Here is a 23,104-nt window from a genome sequence, read left to right as displayed (position 1 = left end):
ACTATAACACAAATAAAATCAGCCTACAATAGGCAGGCTGCTATAAATGCTACTATATATTCTGTTTATGCTTAAAATATCTGAACATGAGCAACTGACAGGTATTAATTAATACTAATCTTCCAAGGATTTAAGGATCATGGATTCCTTTGATTACCATGGCAAATTAGATGTACTAAAAGATGCAATGTGCATCGATGACAAGTTTTTAGCAACAACAAAAATGCTTGTTTAAAGCATCAGTGGTACAAAGGCTGTACTCAGGAATAATCTGACATTTGTGTCATACATACTCATCACATTTACTATGTGATGTATCATTCAGGTAAAATTCATGACAAAAGCTTTTGGTTCAAAAGCGAAAGAACAACAGTCCAACAAAATAGGCAATAATTGCTAACATTTTCATCGTTCAACTTTTATACCTTAAGTTAAAACTATGTCTGCTTTTATTAAAGCCTCTTTTTTCATCAACTTAGTGCATGAACTGTTAATACAGTTCTCCTTTGGATTTGAGCTTCAGAATTTCTGCCGCGAGTTGTTCGGCATCTTTTAGCTTTGGGAACATAGCCATGACCTTGTCCACGTGAAATGGATTAAAAATGGCATGTAGTTTTTTCCTCGCCTCTTCTCGTTCGGCCTTAAAAGAGACAGTCTGTGGATTAAGTGCAGTCTGGCTGCTTCTGTAAGCCTCAGCAGGTCCATAGGGACTAATGTCATTCAGAGGGTCAGGTAAACTATAAGCTGATCGACTCTGACTGTACCACAGTGTATCTGAGGAACTCTTTGGCAGCCCAGGATGGATCCCGTCAGGATGTAGATAATCAGGCAGACTGTAGGGGTGATGGGAGCCGGGCCTTGGGAAGTGGAGTGCGCCATAACCAAAGCAATTGGATGGATGTGGTGATGGAAGATAGTGATGGATTCCTGGTTGTACAGATGGCTCAACAGAAGCTTCCAGCTCATAAAAGCCATGATTTCTAGAGCTGACTCTGTATGAATTTTCAGGTCTTTGTGACACCTCTGAAAAATAGTTCTCATAGGAGCCGAGGCCAGAATCTGAACTAAACACAGAAGAATTGTTAGTAAGAAATGACGAGTGCTGACCAGTCCAGTTCGGATGAGTGATGCTAGTTTGGATGCTGGCCTTGTATTTGCTGGTGTGAGCGTCATCCCAGTGGTTCATTTTGTCCTCATTAAGCTGGTTCCTCAGAACAGAAAGCCCAGACTCCAGGCGTAGCTTGTATTCAAGCTCCTGCTCCAAAGAGGGCAAAACGGAGCTGTCGCCTTGATCATACTGGAAGCATCCTCTGAGGGGAGCTTCTGATCTTCGGTTCTCCTCTGTACTGGGATGGATGGAGTTGGACAGACGAGCATTGTCACGCAGTTCATCCGCAAGAGAGCGCTGTGACTGGTTGGCACGCTCAGGGTGGTAGTACTTACATTTGATTCCGTATGTGCATTTTTTTCCTAGAAAGATATACAAGTTTGGATTAGAAGTCACAGATTACGGATAACACCACAGCATAGTAAAATTTCAAACCAAAAATGTTAAACATTTCCCTACCGTAAGGACAAAGCTGCCGTTTTACATCCGGTAAAAGAGGTTTCTTTCTGAGGAAATTATCTAAGTTTGGGCCATGACGACCAAGGGGGTCCTCTGGTGGCATGAACCTGCAAAAATGACAAAAGAAGTATTAAGTTTTTTTTAAATATTTTGTTTATGCATCCAATTGCCCGATTACATTATGCTTCCTCTCCATTGATGCCGACCCCCGCTCCAATTGAGGAGAACGAAACTAACACACGCCCCCTCTGACACGTGTGCAGTAGCCGACTGCATCTTTTCACCTGCGCTAGACGAGTTCATATGCAGATCAGCTTTGTGTATGGAGAGACACACCCTGACCACATGATCCCTCGTCTCTGAGCAGGCGCCATCAATCAGCCAGCAGAGGTCGTAATTGCATCAGTTATGAGGTCCCTATCTGGCTTCCCATCCTGTTTGAACAACAAGTCAATCGTTGTTCATGTGGCCGCCCAGCCCAGCCAGATGGCAGAGCTGAGTTTCGAACCGACGAGTTTGAAACGTCAGGTCTGGTGTGCTAGTGTATTTTACCGCTGCGCCACCTCAGCGCTCAGTAATAAGTCATTTTTAAATGACATAACGCAATGGCTCTCTACATGCTGCCTTAGTGTGACATCTAACCACAATACCTGAAGGGCCTACCTTAACCGCTAGGCTACACTAAACATTTTAATTGTATTTTGTAAACAAATCGATCAGAGGCATGCTTACCACTATGTCTTTCCTAATAATTAGACTCTTTAATCATTTAAGAACTTGTCTAATTCTCCACTTAAATATGTGCCATACATTTTCAATAAGAGACAGGTCTGGACTGCAGGCAGGACATTTAACCACAGGCACTTATGAAGTCTTGCTATTAGGAAAACTTTATTTGTCACTTGTACATATACATGTGTACAGTACAACAAAATTCTTTCTTCGCATATCCCAGCTTGTTTGGAGACTGGGGTCAGAGCGCAGGGCGCCCCTGGAGCAGAGAGGATTAAGGGCCTTGCTCAAGGGCCCAACAGTGGCTGCATGGCAGAGTTGGGATTCGAACTCTCAACCGGTCAGTTGATAGCCCAAAGCTCTACCCACTAGGCTACCACTGTCCCATTTGTAGCGTGTAGCATGTGCAGAATGAGGCCTGGCATTGTCTTGCTATAATAACCAGAGACTTTTCAGTCTCTGTAAGGTCCCAATCACTATATAAAACCATTGCTTTAACACTGTATTTTAACAAAAGCACCTTTAGAGCTTAGCTTGTAATTTGGGACATGGCTTTTTATGCATGTCTTTTATACATAAGTTGTACAAATTACTAACCCTGCATGTGTTACCTAGCTTTCTGGGACTAATACCCATAATGTTGAAGTAATTTAGCAACAGGTACTTGCAGCTTTTGCAAGGGTTAATTTTGCTACTCATGCTATAACCTAAGCACAATAATAATTTACAGAATTCACAGAGAGCAGTCAGCCACATGCACACAAACACAGATGCAGCGAGGAATGGAGTTAGGCACAAAAAGGTGATTTTAAAATATCCTTTTCTATATAACATGAAATGCGCCAATGATGTCAGTATATTATCAAACTACAAATGGAATTTAAAAAGTGTGTCTCTAAATATGCTGGATGTTACTATGTTTCCATTAACAAAAGCCAATCGACATCTTTTGACCAATCAAAATCAGCAATTCAGTTACACTAATAGCAGAACAGCGTATTGTAATAATCTTATGATTCATACTTGTCACTGACGAAGGAGTACATGAGCAACTGCTCCTCAATACAGCGTTTCCATTCAGGACGTTCACTCTGAAGATCTCGGTACGTGTCGTTGGACACGATGATTCCGCTCTGCTCATAAGCATGTTTAACGATAAACCGATCATCATAGCAGACCACACGCCTGCCTCCCACCCGTCGTGAGGGTGTAAATACAACTATCTTCCTTCTTTCCAGCTCCTCCAGAATATGCTGATCTGGAATAAGAAAAACAAATGAAAAGAAAATGCCTTTAATGTCTCTCACACACACACACACACACACACACACACACTGATCAGCCATAACATTAAAACCACCTCCTTGTTTCTACACTCACTGTCTATTTTATCAGCTCCACTTACCATACAGGAGCATTTTGTAGTTCTACAATTACTGACTGTAGTCCATCTGTTTCTCTACATACTTTTTTAGCCTGCTTTCACCTTGTTCCTCAATGGTCAGGACCCCCACAGGACCACCACAGAGCAGGTATTATTCAGTACTGCAGTGAGAATCCACCACCCAAATTATACCTACTCTGTAGTTGTCCTGGGGGGCCCTGATCATTGAAGAACAGAATGAAAGGGGGCTAACAAAGCATGCAGAGAAACAGATGGACTACATTCAGTAATTGTAGAACTACAAAGTGCTCCTATATGGCAAGTGCCCCGTTTATGATTCTCCACTCAGGTAAGGTTTTCTTTTCCTAAACATGACACCCATGTATTCTATGTAGTAGCAATAAAAGGAAAAAAAAAACAAGATACAAATGTTTGGATATTTGGAGGCACGTATTGAGTAAACTGACCTCATGCTTTTGGAAATATGTCACTTGTTGCATTTGTTAGTTGGAGTTTTACAGACCAGCAGTTTTACAGACCTTAGCAATACAATTTTACGAAAAACAGACAAATAAGATAAAACTGTGGTGTTGTGTTGATAATAGTATTAAGTTCAAGCAAATAAAGAAGCAGGCTTACATAAACAAGACCAAGGATGATGGTTCCCTTTTAGGGCTGCCACTAACGACTATTTTTCTATCAATTAATCTATACACTATTTTATCGATTAATCGATTAATCTAAATGATTAATTTTCCTCAAAAAAATTTTATTCAGAATCTCATATATGCTTCTTTTATTTTAACAACAAACTGTACGGCATAAAAATATGGCACAATACTAAATGTAAACAGGGTTCATGTCCATATTATCACATTCTCAAGTGCTCCATATTAAACAAAGTGCAACGTGTGTTTATGGCATTCCGTACACAAAGCAAAGTGCTTAAACTTATAGCAGAAATAAAATAGAGGTAGGCACGTCTCATTAAGTCCAACGTACAGTAAAGACAGAATGAGTCCAAATTCTAACCTACACATTCACTCAAAACTTACTTCAAATTCTAAGCGATGTAAACACAGTGGTAAGTGTTTCACATGAGAAGCGTTTTGAGCTTTGACCCAACGCAGCAAGTGTGTGAATACGGCCTAACTGAACTCGCTAAGAAATACGGTATTCCAAGATCTCTGCAATTAAGAAGCTTAATGAAACAATATAGAAGTAAGTATGCGCCCTAACTGAACTCGCTAAGGAATACGATATTCTAGGATCTCTACGATTAAGAAGTTGAAACATTGCAACATCGCGCTAGTGCTGCTGTGGTACCATCAAAGCTTTGAACCACATTTTGTAAGTATTCCCAAATTTTTGATGATTTGGGTCTTGCAAAACTTGTAGCTTTTCTTTGAAAGCTCTCTACAATCGGCTTCTGACTGCTGCAGACGACATTTTTTAAGACTGCGCCTAAACCAGTGACTGAACCAAATATGACTTATGTCATGCACAAAGCAAGTAGTGCTGAGGGAAATCATATGAACGGATATATGAATGGAAAAGTTGTAGAAATTAAAAAGGATCATTTATAAACATAGTTTTAAAAACGATGCATCGACGCATTTTTAGCGTCAACGTCATCGACTAGGTCGACCAATCGTGGCAGCCCTATTCCCTTTTAAGTCTGGTTCCTCTAAAAGTTTCTGCCTTATTTAGTCATTTTTGCATTTAGCGGACACTTCTATCCAAAGCGACTTACAGTTGTGACAGTATACAATCTAAGCAATTGAGGGTTAAGGGCCTTGCTCAAGGGCCCAACAGTGGCAACCTGTGGCTTGAACCAGCAACTTCTGAATTACTGGTCCAGTACCTTAACCACTAGGCTACAGATGCCCTAGGATAGTTTTCCTTGCCAATGTCATTCTAGGCTTACATAAGAGTGTTCAGATCTGGTTTCTGTGAAATTGCTTTTAGACAATATTTGTGCTATATGGGCTATAACATAAATTTGACATGACCTGACTTAAAGTAAGCTCATTTTAATCATGACTGATACTGTATGTACATAAGAAAAGTACATAAGTAAGTTTGATGGAATAAGATGTATCTGTTTTGACAGCCTATCCAAACATACACATAAAATATAAAATTAATTTACCTAAATACACAATAAGTGCCTCCCACATTTGATTTACATGCAGACGCTTCAATGTTGTTTCCTTAATCTGTCATTAAATGTTTTCTTATCCTAAATTCTTGTCTAACCAGCTTGTTTGCTTTACCAGAAGAGACAAGTCAATAATAATGCTAACCTAATTATAAAATAGTAAAGTTACATGTACTACAACCAGACATGTACCAGACAGCTTAAAAAACAGACCTACAAGGATATATCTAAAGTAAAATGAGACATTCACCATAAAAAAAAACAGACACACCTAATGCATAACCCAAGGCAGATTAAATACTGCCAGTGTGAGCCATCCACGGCAACAGAGAAGGAAGAAGAAAATAATATTGAATTTCCTGGTGGGGAATTCCAGAGTGACTTTAAGTGAGTTTTTTCTTCCTGATAAGCCAGACATTTATAAAATGAAACAAGTTCTTTTGTTCACATGACTAAAGCAGAAAAAACAAACTACCACCCAAAAATAGTCTAGTCATACATTACAAAATCGTATGCTTATAGTGTCCAGCATGTTAGGACATTTTGCACAATCCAGTAAAAGAAAAATCTGTTACTTGTTAATTCTATTGAATTCTACTGAATACTTCTAATATATATGATGACATTTAGTTTAAGACAGATCTTAGAACCAACATTGGGTGGGTTGTGAGCCAAAAAAAGGGTTGCAGAGAAAAGTAATAATAATAATTACATAAATGAATTTTAACAGGCACATAAACACAAAATGAACTTGTACCTCTTGTGGAGGCTTTACGTTACATTTTGTAAACCACAGTGGAACCAGATTTTATTAATTAAGTGTATTTTGTTTTGTGTTTGATTTTAGTGCATTGTTAGTGTTGTCTGGGTCTCGGTAAAAATCACGAACATAATGTGGGTTGCTTAAAAAAAAAAGTCTGCTCTAAACCACTCAGCGGTAAAACATGCTAGCACACCAGAGCTGGGATTTCGAATACATCGTATCGAATCTCAGCTCTGCCATATGGCTGGGCTGGGTGGCTGAATGAACGACGATTGGCTGCTGTTCATAGAGTAGGACAATCCGGATAAAGACTCCTCATAACTGAGCGAATTATGACCTCTGCTGGCTGATTGATGGCGTCTGCACAGAGTCGAGGAGGGTGAGGGTGTGGGCACAAAGCTGATCGGCATATGAACTCGCCTCGTGCAGGTGAGAAGATGCAGTCAGCTACTGCGCACAGGTCAGAGGGGACGTGTGACAGTCTTGCACTCCTCAATCAAGGCGGGGGTCAGCTCCATTGAAGAGGAAGCATAACTCAATTGGGTATAAATTGGACGCGCTAAAATCGGGAGAAAGAGGGAGAAAATGCATAAAAAAACTCTGCGCTATATAACCACTGACAGATATTTTTCTTGGACGCTGTAGCTGATTGAACTTGCTTAATCTCTATTTAATACCCTCATAATCCAAGCTGGAACAGGTTTCTTCCTTATAAAGTCTATGTTTTTTTGCTACGGTCCACTGGGCTTGTTCATTATAGGTTTTGGACACAGATCTCTGTACAGCTTTCAAGCTAACAATGCAACATTTCCAATGTTTCCCTAATATTCTTGTTTTTTTATGGGAACCAAATTTTTTAAAAATATATTGTTTATGCATTTTCTCCCCTTTTTCTCCCTTTTAGCACATCCAATTGCCTGATTACGTCATGCTTCCTCTCCACCAATGCCGATCCCTGCTCTGATTGAGGAGAACGAAGCTAACCCACGCCCCCCTCCGACACGTGGGCAGCATGCCGTATGCACCTTATCACCTACACTTTGACGAGTGCAGTGCAGCTCAGCACTGTGTACGGATAGACTCACCCTGACAGCACTCTTTCCTCATCTATGTGCAGGCATCATCAATCAGCCAGCAGAGGTCGTAATTGCATTAGTTATGAGAGTCCCTATCCGGCTTAATCCCGTCCCTATCCGGCTTAATCCCACCCCTATCTGAACAACAGGCCAATCGTTGTTTATGTGGCCGCTCAGCCTAGCCGGCAGGCAGAGCTGGGATTCGATACGATGTATTCGAGATCCCAGCTCTGGTTCCAGCGTGTGTTTTTACCGCTGCACCACCTGAGCGGCCCATGGGAACCACATTTAATTTTTATAAAAACGTATTGTTTATCACAACATTTTGCAAAACTACAACATATTTTATCCAATAGACCAGTGGTGTCCAAACTTTTTTCAAGGAGGGCCATATTTGATAATAGTTCTACAATTACTGACTGTAGTCCATCTGTTTCTTTACATACTTTTTTAGCCTGCTTTCACCCTGTTCTTCAAAGGTCAGGACCCCCACAGGACCACTACAGAGCAGGTATTATTTGGGTGGTGGATCACTCTCAGCACTGCAGTGACACTGACATGGTGGTGGTGTGTTAGTGTGTGTCACTGTCATTGTTGGACTCAGAACGGTCCACCAACCAAAATATCCAGCCAACAGCGCCCAGGGGCAGCATCCTGGGACCACTGATGAAGATCTCAAAGATGACCAACTCTACTTTACATCTACAAGGTGGACCAACAGTGACCAGTGGACAGTGAGTGGACACAGTATTTAAAAACTCAAGCAGTGCTGCTGTGTCTGATCCACTCATACCAGCACAACACACACTAACACACCACCACCATGTTAGTGTCACTGCAGTGCTGAGAATGAATAACAAAGCATGTAGAGAAACAGATGGACTACAGTCAGTAATTGTAGAACTACAAAGTGCTCCTATATGGTAGGTGGAGCTGATAAAATGGACAGTGAGTGTAGAAACAAGGAGGTGGTTTTAATGTTATGGCTGATTGGTGTATAGTATTCCATGCAGAATATTTTGTCATACCATTGTATGAACATTATTAAGAATGTATACAGTTATGGGAAACTTTCATTAACATTACGGCAAGTACTTTATAAGAACATTATTAAAGATTTTGCAAACAATGAATATTATCTGTGTTCTTTTGTTATTGCAGATTTCTTTTGTAGAAAGTGCTAAACCCATTCACTACAGTTCCTTTTTCATTGCATTGCATTGTTTTCACCCTGTCGCTGATAAGCTGATACATATATAGCTCCTGAATGACTCATTTTTCTGAGCAAGAATAAGGGAGTGTCTTTACCTGAAATGGGTACATCAGGCCTGGGCTGTTCTTTGCGCCAGGAGGGGACAAAAACCGTGATGCTCCTGTGTCCTCTCTCAAGGAAGTAGTTAACTGCCAACTCTATTCCACGGCACGAAAAAACTTCCTTGTTTCCATGACTTTACGAGAAGTTGAGAGGGTAGGAGGGAGAGAGAGAGGGAGAAAAAGAAAGAAAGAGAGAGAGAGAGGAAGGTAAATGATTGTCAGGGTTTAATAGGGGAAATACATTTAAGAGGAAGATTTGCATAGAGGTAATTTCACTGTTTCACTGTACATGCAAGCACCTGCCTGTTTAGTAGTCAGACAGCATATGATCATTTGCATTGCTTTTAAATCTCACACAGCGTGGAATGTAGAGCAAATTTGGGCAACGTAGTGTTTGTTTGTTTGTTTATTAGGATTTTAATGTCATGTTTTACACTTTGGTTACATTCATGACAGGAACAGTAATTACTCATTACACGAGGTTCATCAGTTCACAAGGTTATATCGAACACAGTCTTGGACAATTTAGTATCTCCAATTCACCTCACTTGCATGTCTTTGGACTGTGGGAGGAAACCAGAGCACCCGGAGGAAACCCACACGGACACGGGGAGAACATCACACAGAAAGGACCCGGACCGCCCCACCTGGGGATCGAACCCAGGACCTTCTAGGCAATGTAGTGTTAAAGAAGTAGTGAAAGGTTTATCTGAAATTACTGCACTTAAATCCGTTTAAGTAAAAAGATACACATCGATAAGACACTTTAGCTATTTCGGAATGACCGATACTGGCAATGAGTGTAAGCTTATCAATTAATAAATATTGTTATCTTATAAGTCTTATACTTATTTATACTTATTAAGTTCTATTAAAACACTGTTTACATGTTGAAATGACTTTATAAATCCAAAAAATTCTTTATTAATTTAAAGTTGACACTACAAAAGGCAGAAGTATGCCATGGACAAGGCGCCAGTCCATCGTACAGCATCCTGCACCCACTCACTTCCTCAATTACATTTATTGCTATTAAGCAGACACTCTTATCCAGAGCGACTTACAGCAGTGCTTCCATAGTAAACATTTCATTACTCTAGTTTAAGTAGACAACAGCCCAAGAACACAAATCTGCTGAAAACCCTGTTAGAACCAAAGTTTTTTTTTTTAATAAGAGCATTAGTAAGTAAGTACAAGTCAGGTTAAGTGCTTAGTAAAGAGGTGATGAAGGTTTTTAATCGTCTTTTGAAGACAGTAAGAGACTCAGAAGTTCGGACAGACAGAGGAAGTTCGTTCCACCACTTGGGTGCAAGTACAGAGAAGAGCCTAGATGCTTGTCTTCCTTGAGTTCTGGGTGGAGGATCAAGTTGAGCAAGACTAGTGGCTCAGCGGTTGCCTGGTACAGAGCGGGGTTTGATTAGACCTCAAAGGTAGCTTGGGGCTGGTCCATTTTTGGCTTTGTAAGCGAGCATTAGTGTTTTAAACTGAATGCGTGCAGCTACAGGAAGCCAGTGCAGAGAACGCAGCAGTGGGGTGATGTGGCAGTGTTTAGGTTGGTTAAAAACCAGGTGAGCAGCTGCATTTTGAAGCCAATCTAATTGTCTGGGTATCTAGACGACACCTGAACTCCAGACACCAAAAGCTCCTCACAAACAGCAACCAAAGGTTTGAACCCAGATGATTTGGACCTGTGCTGCTTATGCAGAACCCACACTAGTTGCTACTGGTGTTGTCAGATTATTTCAGACCCTATTTCAGACCTGGTATTCCTGCCTAGGGACAGTGGTAGCCTAGTGGGTAGAGCTTTGGGCTATCTTTTGAAAGGTTGAGAGTCTGAATCCCAGCTCTGCCATGCAGTCACTGTTGGGCTCTTGAGCAAGGTCCTTGACCCTCTCATCTATACTGGCGTTGTGCAATGGCCAACCCTGCGCTCTGACCCCAGGTTCCAAAACAATCAGGCATATGTGAAGAAATAATTTTGCTGTACTGAACATATGTATATGTATATATGACAAATAAATACATTATATTCTGGCATTCTATTGTGCGTAGTGTTGCCAGATGGCACTGGAAGTTCAAACCCAAACCCATATTGCATGTACAGCACCCACACTACCTACAGAATCATGTTGCAGTCAGACTATTTTAGACATTCAGGCATTGTATTAAATGTGAAAGGTGGATTGGCTGCTTATTTAATAAATAACTGTTTGTTGCCCAGCAATAGACTGCCTTGAGTTTCTTGGTGGCACCAGACCCACCACAACCCTGACCATAATAAAGCAGTTGGTAAAAAAATAATAAAATTAAATAAGAGAATGTATGTACCTCATGGCTACATTGCTTCCATCAATGACAATGGGTTTCAAGTTATTGTCTGTGTCGTCCTCAGCCGGTGAACGCCGAGCATCCTGATTGATCTCCTTACTGGATCCACCTCCGTTACGCTTCCTTAGTCCAGAACCCCCATCATCACTCTCCTGACTGGCTGTCGGTGAGTCCCTGGCTCCGGAGCGGACCAGCTCCCCAAGCACAGCGTTCGTGTCCGTGTCCAGGCCTAGTTTGAGCAGGGCTGTCTTCACTTCATGTGACGAATAGCCCAGCTTCCGAAAGAAGTCCACTCTCAGCTGGAGCTCAGAGGTACCATGCTGGCAAGTAGACTGCATTCTACAGGACGGTGTAGAGTTCATCTGAAGGAGCGGATTAACACAGTGACCACTTCTGCCTCATTGTGTACACGCAGATCCTGCCTGCTTTCGGTCCCTTGAAAGGACAAGTACAATGGTCAGTACAATGACAAATTTATGTGTGGAGAAAAATAATGTCATTGTCATACTGATTCATCAAAGATAGTAGGGCAATGTGATTTCTTAAATGTTTTCATAATATTCTGTCATCTATAACAACCTACAACAAAATGAGCTCTACAAATTATCCAAGTCATAAAAAAAAATTATTCATCTTTAGTTTCCACATCATAATGGTTGGAAAGGGAAGCAAATTTACCTACTGGAATTTTTGGCAGGTGGAAGAGAAACAAAGTAAGAGACCCTTAATGTTGCTTAAATATTCTATATATACCGATCAGCCATAACATTAAAACGACCTCCTGGTTTCTACACACACTGTCCATTTTATCAGCTCCACTAGTCCATCTCTTTCTCTGCATACTGTTTTAGCCTGCTTTCACCCTGTTCTTCAATGGTCAGGACCCCCACAGGACCACCACAGAGCAGGTATTATTTAGATGGTGGATGATTCTCAGCACTGCAGTGACACTGACATGGTGGTGGTGTGTTAGTGTGTGTTGTGCTGGTATGAGTGGATCAGACACAGCAGCTCTGTTGGAGTTTTTAAATATCGTGTCCACTCACTGTCCACTCTATTAGTCATTCCTACCTAGTTGGTCCACCTTGAAGATGTAAAGTCAGAGACGATCGCTCATCTATTGCTGCCGTTTGAGTTGGTCATCTTCTAGACCTTCATCAGTGGTCACAGGACGCTGCCCATGGGGCACTGTTGGCTGGTTAGTTTTGGTTGGTGGACTATTCTCAGTCCAGCAGTGACAGTGAGGTGTTTAAAAACTCCATCAGCTTTGCTGTGTCTTATCAACTCATACCAGCACAACACACACTAACACACCACCACCATGTCAGTGTCACTGCAGTTCTGAGAATGATCCACCACCCAAATAATACCTGCTCTGTGGTGGTCCTGGGAGAGTCCTGACCATTGAAAAACAGCATGAAAAGGGGCTACCAAAGCATTCTGGGAAACAGATGGACTACAGTCAGTAATTGTAGAACTACAAAGTGCTTCTATATGGTAAGTGGAGCTGATAAAATGGACAGTGAGTGTAGAAACAAGGAGGCGGTTTTGATGTTACGGCTTTAACATACTATTTTATTTGTTTTTATTCTGATGAGGGTCACTCTGGTTCAACAGTGCTGCCTCCAAATTCCCCTTAAGTGATAAAGCAAATCCCTGAAACTGTGGGCACAATGTTTGAATCCACTATAAACAGGGTGCCTATGTATTGTAGAACATCAAACACATAACCATTTACTTACTAATTCACATTCACACACCTAGAAATGTACTTACAATTTACCTACTGATTTACCGGAAAGTGAATTTAAAGTAACTGAAAGCAACAATCTTGGGTATTTAGAGGTGTGTCACAGAAACATTACCTGTCATGCCACCTTGCCATTCATTTATTCATTCCTCATTACCATTTGCTATAAGTATTTCAAATAAGCATGTCAGTAAAAACACAGTGAATACAATAGAGGAAAACAATATCCCAGCTTTTCAATGGGCGCAAGGCACACAGTAACACCCTGGACGGGGCGCCAGTCCATTGCAGGGCAGACACACATACACACACCCATTTACCTATAGGGCAATTCAGTGTCTCCAATTAACCTTGACTGCATGTTTTTGGACCGTGGGAGGAAATCCACACAGACACGGGGAGAACATGCAAACTCTGCACAGAAAGGAGCCAGACCTCCCCGCCTGGGAATCAAACCCAGGACTATCTTGCTGTGAGGCAACAGTGCTACCCACCAAGCCACCGTGCCACCCTTAATTTAAGACTGAAGGTTTCTAATAAAGAAGAGAACAGTACTTGCATGGCACCAATCTCCTGACACATATCCTATTAAAACTTCAGGTACAATTTGTAAAATACAAGTACATCAGAGGGTCCCTCGTAACCTTAAATAGTTAAAAATAATTTGATCATTATTTATTACCACAAAGGTGTTAAAGCTTTGCTTTTGAAGTGGATATATGCACTGGAAGTATACTAAGGACAAAAGTGGTTGTATACCTGTTTCTCCTGAAAATAGGTTGTCATTTTGACACGTTGACGTATACAGAACTAACTATACTACATTTACTTGAAAAAGCAAAACATTTTTGCATGTTACGGTGAGGACAGGGTGGCACGATGGCTTAGTGTGGTAGCACTGTCGCCTCACAGCAAGAAGGTACTGGGTTCGATCCCCAGGCGGGGTGGTCCAGGTCCTTTCTGTGTGGAGTTTGCATGTTCTCCCAGTGTCTGTGTGGGTTTCCTCCGGGAGCTCCGGTTTCCTCCCACAGTCCAAAAACATGCAGCCAGGTTATTTGGATACACTGAATTGCCCTATAAGTGAATGTATGTGCGTCTGCCCTGTGATGGACTGGCGTCCCGTCCAGGGTGTTACTGTGTGCATTGAAAAGCTGGGATAGGCTCCGACAATGAATGAATGAATGAATGTTGAGGACGGCTGTTTTCTCTCTCCTCCCAAAACATAGAGTAGGTGGATTGATGTTTTTAACTGGCTCACTGTGAGGAGTCAGTGAGTAAACGTATGAGGGAACAGGTTAGTTTGTGGTGCACTGTGATGCACTGGCACCCTATTTAGGGTGTGTTCCTGGTTTGCACTTCGTGTTTTCAGGTGGCACTGTGATCATGATGAGGATAAAGCAGTTAGTACATATACATTAATTAATGAAACAAGATTACATAATAAGGTGTGGCAGAATTACTTAATTAATTTTCTGTAATATCATAATTACAAGTATTTATTGTGTCATTTATTAACTTAATTGCTGGTATATCAGAATCAGAATCAGGGAAATTGCAGAAGATGGTATAATGACTGTTCTTGTTTTTTTTTAATATTTAAAATGTTAGTTGAAATACATAAAATTAAATATTAGTTTATATCCTATTACACAATGTGTTTAAATAGTAAAGTTCTAATGTGACTAATAACAATGCATCTTAATAACATTTTGACACGTTTATAGAACTATCCATACTACATTTACTGAAAAAGTAAACAACAACAAACAGAACAAATGACAGAATCATGTCCAAACATTAAAGTTTAAAACGATGTCTTCCTTGTGTGACAAAAATGAGTTTAACAGTCGATCAAAACAGGTAAAATCCGGTCTTACCGTGGTGTTGTATTAAAGGATCTCCATATTTAATCAGTTCCTCAGTGTGTACTGTGTATTATCTGTTATCCTAGAAATAAACAATATCGTTTCTAATACAACACTAACTCAGGAACTCTCCGATCTCTTAAATCTGACTGATCCACATTAGTGACAGCTCATGATATTTATTCTTCTTTACTTCCTGGTAAAACCATGTTGGACTTGGTGTCCTGTACCTGCCAAACTCCGCCCCTCTGCTGAAAACACGCCTGTCAGCAGACTCACCTGAGTTACTCTAAGCCTTTCTGGTATTTCACCCGGTTTCCTTGTTCCTCAATTAAAATATTCACGTAATAATCAGGTAAATATCATAACAGGATAACAGCAGACTTAATACAGATATTCAAATCATTTTATTTTTACATTACAAATAAAAATATAGCAATCTGTATGTATTGCGCAATGAGTGAATGAGTGTGCACTTCCTCTGTTTCAACACAAGATGTCACTGTATTATTCACTCTTCTACCATTAGTTTCACCACATTATCTATCTGTCTGTCTGTCTGTCTGTCTGTCTGTCTGTCTGTCTGTCTGTCTGTCTGTCTGTCTGTCCATCCATTCATCCATCTACTAGGGCAGGGCAGTATGACAGTTTTTTTGTATGATTGGGACTTTTTATGTATGTGCCTTATTCTACTGTCATATGTACATAGAATATAAAAAGTTTAAATTTCACCATGAACATAATGAAGGTTTTGAGTACTCTAAGCTTTGCTTGACCCCACAAAATGACACAATGGGTGTGTTCGAAAACCTAGTGATCTCTCTAAATAGATAGCATTTTACGTCATCCTGTGCTCGCTCCCAGAAAGGATGCTGTTCGAAATCCTAGATGCCTTAATATGCTCACTACTGAGGTATCTTAAAATTTCAATGGAATTTTGACTGAAGAACGAGGGAGCATCCGATGCTGCTTTAGCGGTGAAGCCAATCCCAGCATTCAATGCAGCACAACTTTTCTCACAGAAAAAAAAAACATGGTGCAAGGTGCGAAAAAACAAAATTTTCAAACGTAAATAAATTATTATTGATTTTTAATTTGTATAATATTGCACAAGTGTCGTTTATTTGCAAATTCGCGCTTGTCAGCGAGTTTAACCATTTTCGGTACACGGAGGGAGATGTTAGTTGACATGCTAGCACGTTGTGCCACCTCATCACATTGGTTTCAATGGCATAATGCTAACCGTGTTAGCTTAGTAAGCAAAAACTGATGGAATTGATGTCTGAGTAGTGCGTTCGAATAACCTGACTTATAAGTCAATGACTTATTAGAATCCTCTCTACTTAGGCAGCTGCCTATGTAGGCAGTAAAACAGCAAGGCAGCTCACTGGGTTTTTGAACACACCCAATATATGATGGAATCAGTATGAGTGAAACAGTCGCAATAAATAAAATTTTTATTGTTTATTTAATATTGAAGTATTATACAATTACCCTTAGCTCTCTCTTTAATGAATAAAACGACGTTTGCAAACTCCACTGTACAACTTGACCACAGGTCTGTTGTGGAAATCTTTATAAACTTTAAATATCTCCACTTCCAGTTCACTTATAACGTTGGTTTAGCAACTGACCTGAAGTATTTTCGCCCCATAAGACTCACCTGGAATCCACTGTTTTAATTATTGCTCTGAAAGCTTCTTTCTTGACTGTCTATAGAGGTCTTGCATATGGGGATTGTTACTGCATTCTTAATGTCGTTGTTTGCAACAGCCGTGACTTACAGTACTGCACAGTAACTGTACAGTATATCATGTTTTAGTCTGTTCTAAAGTGCGGACACGCCACATTTTCATTGGCAGGTTCTTCCGGTGCACATTTGGTCTTCCTCTTTTCATCCTCCATCTGTTTTTATTTTTTCCACCATATTAAGGAAACCTCATCTGTTAACACTGTCATGCTAACGCTACCTAGCTAACTTGTGAACTGTATCTAATCTGCACGGCGCTCCATAGCACTTTTAGCGGTGAACAATATTATATAATTTGCTGCCTACGGTATGCCGGTATTTGAAAAATCCATACGGTATGAGGAATCAAAGACGATATACTGAATGTACTGTCATACCGCCCAGCCTGTCTCTTGTCTGTCTGTCTGTCTATCTATCTACAGTATATACTCTGTTTTTGTGATCATATGCTGCACACGTTTTTTGATCAGTTGATACCACAGTCTACATCTAAGATCTGTACAATATAAATACTTAGCTTTACCTTATTTTTGTGTCAAAGCTGGGAATTTTTTGGTCAAGAGTTGATGCAGTACTGATTATTAAGTGAAACCCCTTCTGTGTATTATTGCTATTCCCTAAATTTTTTTTTGTGATATTCATTTGGCTACTTTAGTTTTCTCCCACCTCTCAAAACATATAAAAGGTGGACTGGCTGCTCTAAATTGGCAGGGGTGTAAGCCAGTATGTGTGTTGTACTCTGAAATGAATTAGTGCCTTATCTACGCTGTACTCACTTATGTACAACTTGCAGATACCAGGTGGCATCTGACCCTGGCACTGACCAGGAGGAAGTAGTTTGTAAAACTAAATAGAAAAGTGGGGAATAAACCTGGCCCTCTTAGTGGCTGTATTATTTGACCTGAAATAAATAACCAATGAGGTATATTTTGTATATAATGTTTCTTTAAATGCGCAGTCAAAAGAAATGCATAAATAAAATTTAAACATTTTCTGTGATGCTCAGGTGGCGCCCTGGATTTTTGGCACAAGGGCACAATTTCAAAGTGAGCACACACTCATTCACTTATTACACTTGAGTAATATAGTCACATTTAAAAACAAGAATAAAAAGAAAACCAGGGAGAATAGGACATATATTTCCTCTAACTTGAACCTAATACAACAGTTTATGATTAAAAACCATAATGTAATGTGCCTGATTTAAAGCAGTTCTGCAAAGACAAATAGGACAGCATCCATCTGTGATATTACCTGGATCTGGTAACAAATACCAGCAGTGGGTTTGATAGGACAAGAGACAATGTAATTCTATTTGTAAGTTCATATGAGGTCAGTAAAGAGTAATTGCTGACCTTGTCATTAAAAATGACTTTCAAATGTGATTGACTCACCGAGATATTGACTATTGTATACTCAACCTATTTAAATCTGACCCTGTTTAGCGGGTGCGACTGATCAATTTGAGTTCTTCAGGCCTCTTAATGGGTTCAGGTTAGAGTCAGGATGTTTTAATAATTGGGGTGTGAGTTTTGTGTAGCTGTTCTATAGAGGAGAATATGGGTGTGGGTCACTAATGTGCCCTGCTCTCTGAGCTGCGGGTTAATGGCGTGTATGGAGTGAGGTTCCGGATGCTGGAGAAACTAATCAGTGGAGGTTGCCAGTCCACTGCACCCTCTGAGCTCTGGTGTCCGTGGTCCCAGGTGTCTGCTGCACTGATATTGCTGCAGGGCAATGAGCTAGAGCAAACAGAGATGAGTTCCTCTCGCTGACTTCCTTTCCCTCCCTTTTCCCCTCCCTCTCTCTTCCCCACATTAAGCTGCCATGGAAACCCTCCTTGAGGCCCTGCAAGGAGGTACAGAGGGGAGCAGGACATGGAGATCCCATTACCTTCTACACAGGAGTTCTGTGTGACCTGTCCTACTTACGCTGCCATTAGAACTATTTTTCTTCCCAGTCATGCCAAGTATTTTAATATTTAACTAAATTAGTAAATTTCGTACACTAATCAGCTTCCAAAAACACAAACACATTTTAGAAATAATGATTTACTAAATAATTTAGTGTTATTAAATTGAAGATTTAAGTGAAATATACACGACAAGGTATAACATTATGACCAATGACAGGTGAAGTGAATAACACTGATTATCTCTTAATCACTGCACCTGTTAGTGGGTGGAATATATTAGGCAGCAAGTGAACATTTTATCCTCAAAGATGATGTGTTAGAAGCAGGAAAAATGAGCAAGTGTAAGGATTTAACTGAGTTTGACAAGGGCCAAATTGTGATGACTAGACGACTGGGTCAGAGCATCTCCAAAACTGCAGCTCTTGTGGGGTGTTCCCGGTCTGCAGTGGTCAGTATCTAACAAAAGTGTTCCAGGGAAGGAACAGTGGTAAACCGGCAACAGGGTCATGGGCGGCCAAGGCTTATTGATGCACATGGGGAGCGAAGGCTGGCCCGTGTGGCCGATCCAACAGACAAGCTACTGTAGCTCAAATTGTTGGAAAAGTTAATGCTGGTTCTGACAGAAAGGTGTCAGAATACACACTGCATCACAGTTTGTTGCATATGGGGCTGCATAGCCGCAGACCAGTCAGGGTGCCCATGCTGACCCATGTCTACCGCCGAAAGCACCAACAATGTGCACGTGAGCAAAGGAACTGGACCATGGAGCAATGGAAGAAGGTGGCCTGGTCTGATGAATCATGTTTTCTTTTACGTCACATGGATGTTGCTTACCTGGGGAACACATGGCACCAGGATGCACTATGGGAAGAAGGCAAGCCTGCGGACGCAGTGGGTCCTGCCATCCATGTGAATGTTACACGTACCACCTACCTAAGCATTGTTGCAGACCATGTACACCCTTTCATGGAAATGGTATTACCTGATGGCTGTGGACTCTTTCAGCAGGATAATGCGCCCTGCCACAAAGCAAAAATGGTTCAGGAATGATTTAAGAAGCACAACAACGAGTTTGAGGTGTTGACTTGGCCTCCAAATTCCCCAGATCTCAATCCAATCGAGCATCTGTGGGATGTGCTGGACAAACAAGTCTAATCCATGGAGGCCCCACCTCACAACTTACAGGAGTTAAAGGATCTGCTGCTAACATCTTGGTGCCAGATAATACAGCACAACTTTAGGGGTCCAGTGGAGTCCATGCCTCGTGGAGTCCATGCCTTCTTAAACATAGACACAAAGTGGTAATGTGGTATCCATTAAAAAAGTAGTGTGGGTGCCACACAGGAACCTGGGTTGATTCCTTAATGCAGGTCTCTGCAAATAGTTTTGTATGTCCTTTCTCTGTCTGTGTTGGTTTCATTTGGTTACATTAGTTTCTTCCTACTTTTTAAAAACATATTAAAGGTGTACTGGCTGTTCTAAACTGGCAGAGGTGTAAGCCGGTAAATGTGTACATGTGTGGTACCACTAAATAAATTAGCACCTTATCCACACTGTATTCACTTATGTAAACTTGCAAATAGCAGGTGGCTGATTCCACCTTAACACTGACCAGAATAAATTAGTTTGTAAAACTAAATAAAAAATTGGGGAATAAGCCTGGCCGTATTACTGACTATAATATTTGACTAGAATAAATATCCAGCCAAGGGTATTTCTTGTATAAAATGTATTTAATATCACAATCAAGGGAAATTAATAAATAAACTCTAGAAAGTGTTCATGTTTAACATACTAAATAAATAGGTGAGTGTTTAACAAGCAAATACATTAAATACATGTAATCAGGCTGTTCATATTTTTGCCATTATGGTAATATTTTGGAAGGTATGGTAAAACTTCAGAAAGCTTTACCCCTGTCTACGCCTTATTAGGTAGGACATGAACTGTATATATTTTTACTGTAACAGATCTTTGCTGTTGAGTTGTGTTCTGACTCATTGAGTGTGCTGTAAATTTTGTGAATACGTGCAAATACTTTGTGTGCACATCTGTTTAAGAATACATCTGTGCAGTGCAGATCTTGCTTTAGGTAATTTCTCAACATGTGCTGGGTTGTGTAACCCTCAGGGAAACATGAATCATCACATTGCCTTATTTTATCAGACTATGCTGTGACTGACTATTTTGGTTTATTTATTTATTTCCCTTATTCTGAATAGGGTCACGCACAAGATTCATTTTAACACATTTTCAAGATGCTCTGTTCATCTGATTCAGATCTGGTGACTAGGGAGGCTATCTAGGTACAATAAACTCACTGACATGTTCATGGAACCAGAGATAACTTGAACTTAATTGCACTGCACATTATTAAACTCTGAATTCGACATTGGAAGGAGCACTTTGAGGAACTCCTAAACCCAAGAGACTTGCCTCTTGGGCAGGAGGTAAACCCAGAGGTGTCTGGGGTGTCTGATTCCATTTCCTTGCCCATAGTCACTGAGGAAGTCGGAAAGCCCTGCAGTTCCAAGGCTCCTGCAGTAAATGAGTTTTGACTAGAATTGCTGGGGGCTGTCTTGACTGATACACCTTTACAATTTCTCATAGACATGGGAGCAACCTGGGGTAGTTTTTCTTATTTTTAAAAAAGGGGAACAGAGAGTGTGTGCCAATTATTGGGGCATCACACTTCTTAGCCACTCTGGGAAAGTCTATGCTTCAGATTCATGATGAATGATTCATCCTTGCTGAGAATAGTGGATCAACTCTTCACCCTCTTGCAGATAACGGGGGCCTGGGAGTTTACTACCCCTGACTGATAATACTCTTTACATGTGTTTTGTTGATTTGAAGAGTTCTCTGAGATATCCTGTGCTGGGTGCTCCGGGCGTATGGGGTGCCAATGTAGCTAAGGCAGGCCACACTGTTCTTATACTTTTGGAGTTTAGTTGTGTTTGCATTCTCAGCAAGCTTGTTTATTGTGGGTGTTAGACTCCATTAGGGTTGTGTTTTGTCTCCATTCCTGTTTCTGATATTCATGGACAGTGTGGCAAGGCAAAGTCTGTTGTAGGCTATGGATGTTTTTATGTCTTTCATTTATTACCTTGTTTCTATTATTTTGGCTACCACAGTATTGTTCTACTTTGGTCAAGCATTTTGCACTTGGATTCCTTTTTTATTCTTTAAGATGCAAAGCTTCCCCTCACTCGTAAGGCATGACCCGTGACTCACCCTGTTACAGTTATTAGTTAAAAAATGATTTGACACGACATGAACTTAACCCCCCACTGCACCCCCATATACATAAATATATGTGGGGGCCGATGAGCTCCTAGTTATGCCACTGTTTCCTACCTTTCACCCAATGAATGACCCATCGTGACCCTAACCAGGATAAAGCAGTGGTAAAACAGAAATGAATTTCTACTTTCTGGTGTTCAAGGTTATTTGAGTTATTGAGAAAAATTATACTATAAACCTCAAAAGTCTGGAAAGGAAAGAATGAGAGACCTGAACTCCAAGCTGCCAAAGTGATTTATGATTCCCAATTTAGCCAGTGTTTGAATTCAGAGGAAATCAGTTCTGCTCAAATAAAACAGCTCTTTTATTTCTGCTACAAACAAATGCTGACAAAGCTTACAAATAAATGCTTGCATTAATCTCGGTCATTTCTCACATTTTTCTCAGTCTATCATAAAAACTAAAGACCTTCAGTCTCTCTGTTTGTATAACTGTATTTTTATTGGGAAATTCATCCCTGGCTGCATGCAAAACAGAAAGTAGTAGCAATACATTGCATGCAGCAAAAAATGTATCTTTATATTCTATTACAGCGGTGAGCAGTTTCTTTCTTATTAGTCAACAGTCAGGTTTAGTAGATGTTTAAGAACAGAGAAGACACTCGACTTTCCTGGATTCTATTTATTCCTGTCTATAGCCTATCAGATCCCTGAGCAAGACCTTTTTTATTTTTGCTGGGTGGAGGTTAAGGGCCATTCTGCTGAATTGGTGCCATGTCAGTCCCCAGGACATTATCCGGAGGATCTTTAAAAAGAGAGACTGAAACAGCTTATAGTCCAGATTTAGCATCATCTGATTTCTTTAAGGGGAAGAAGATTTTCATGTGATGATGATGTGAAAGCAGCGGTGCATCAGTGGCTACACACTCAACCAAAAATGTTTTTTTCTGATGGCATTAAAAAGTTGGGAAAATGCATCATAAGGTGACTGTGTAGAAAAGTGATGTCAGTTGTTTTTGAAATTCTTAATAAATTGAGTTTAAAAAGTGCAGAAACTTTTTGAAGAACCCTCGTATGTATAGATGTATATGGAAACTACCTTTCAAATGCATTTTTTATTAAGCAAGGAGTCCTGCACATTGATGAAATTTAGGATATATAATTTAGGATATATAATTCAATATATATATATACATACTTACCATGTAGAAACACTTTGTAGTTCTCTGTCTGTTAATCTACATGCTTTGTTAGCCCCCT

General features: G+C 40.4%; 1 protein-coding gene across 1 annotated transcript; it reads right to left on the bottom strand.

The window, feature by feature from the left end:
- Nucleotides 1-93: 93 nt before the first annotated feature.
- LOC134310553 (ribonuclease ZC3H12A) lies at nucleotides 94-11,663 on the bottom strand. The gene is made up of 5 exons (XM_062992167.1): nucleotides 11,326-11,663; nucleotides 8,992-9,131; nucleotides 3,323-3,557; nucleotides 1,568-1,674; nucleotides 94-1,470 (listed from the first exon to the last, which is right to left on the bottom strand). The coding sequence occupies exons 1-5, from the start codon at nucleotides 11,661-11,663 to the stop codon at nucleotides 491-493; spliced, it is 1,800 nt and encodes a 599-aa protein (XP_062848237.1). The 3' UTR covers nucleotides 94-490.
- Nucleotides 11,664-23,104: the final 11,441 nt, after the last annotated feature.

This window comes from Trichomycterus rosablanca, chromosome 3 (assembly GCF_030014385.1).
Source record: "Trichomycterus rosablanca isolate fTriRos1 chromosome 3, fTriRos1.hap1, whole genome shotgun sequence".
NCBI lineage: Eukaryota > Metazoa > Chordata > Actinopteri > Siluriformes > Trichomycteridae > Trichomycterus > Trichomycterus rosablanca.
The sequence above is the reverse complement of the archived record's forward strand: the minus strand, read 5'-3'. Positions and strand labels throughout refer to the sequence as shown.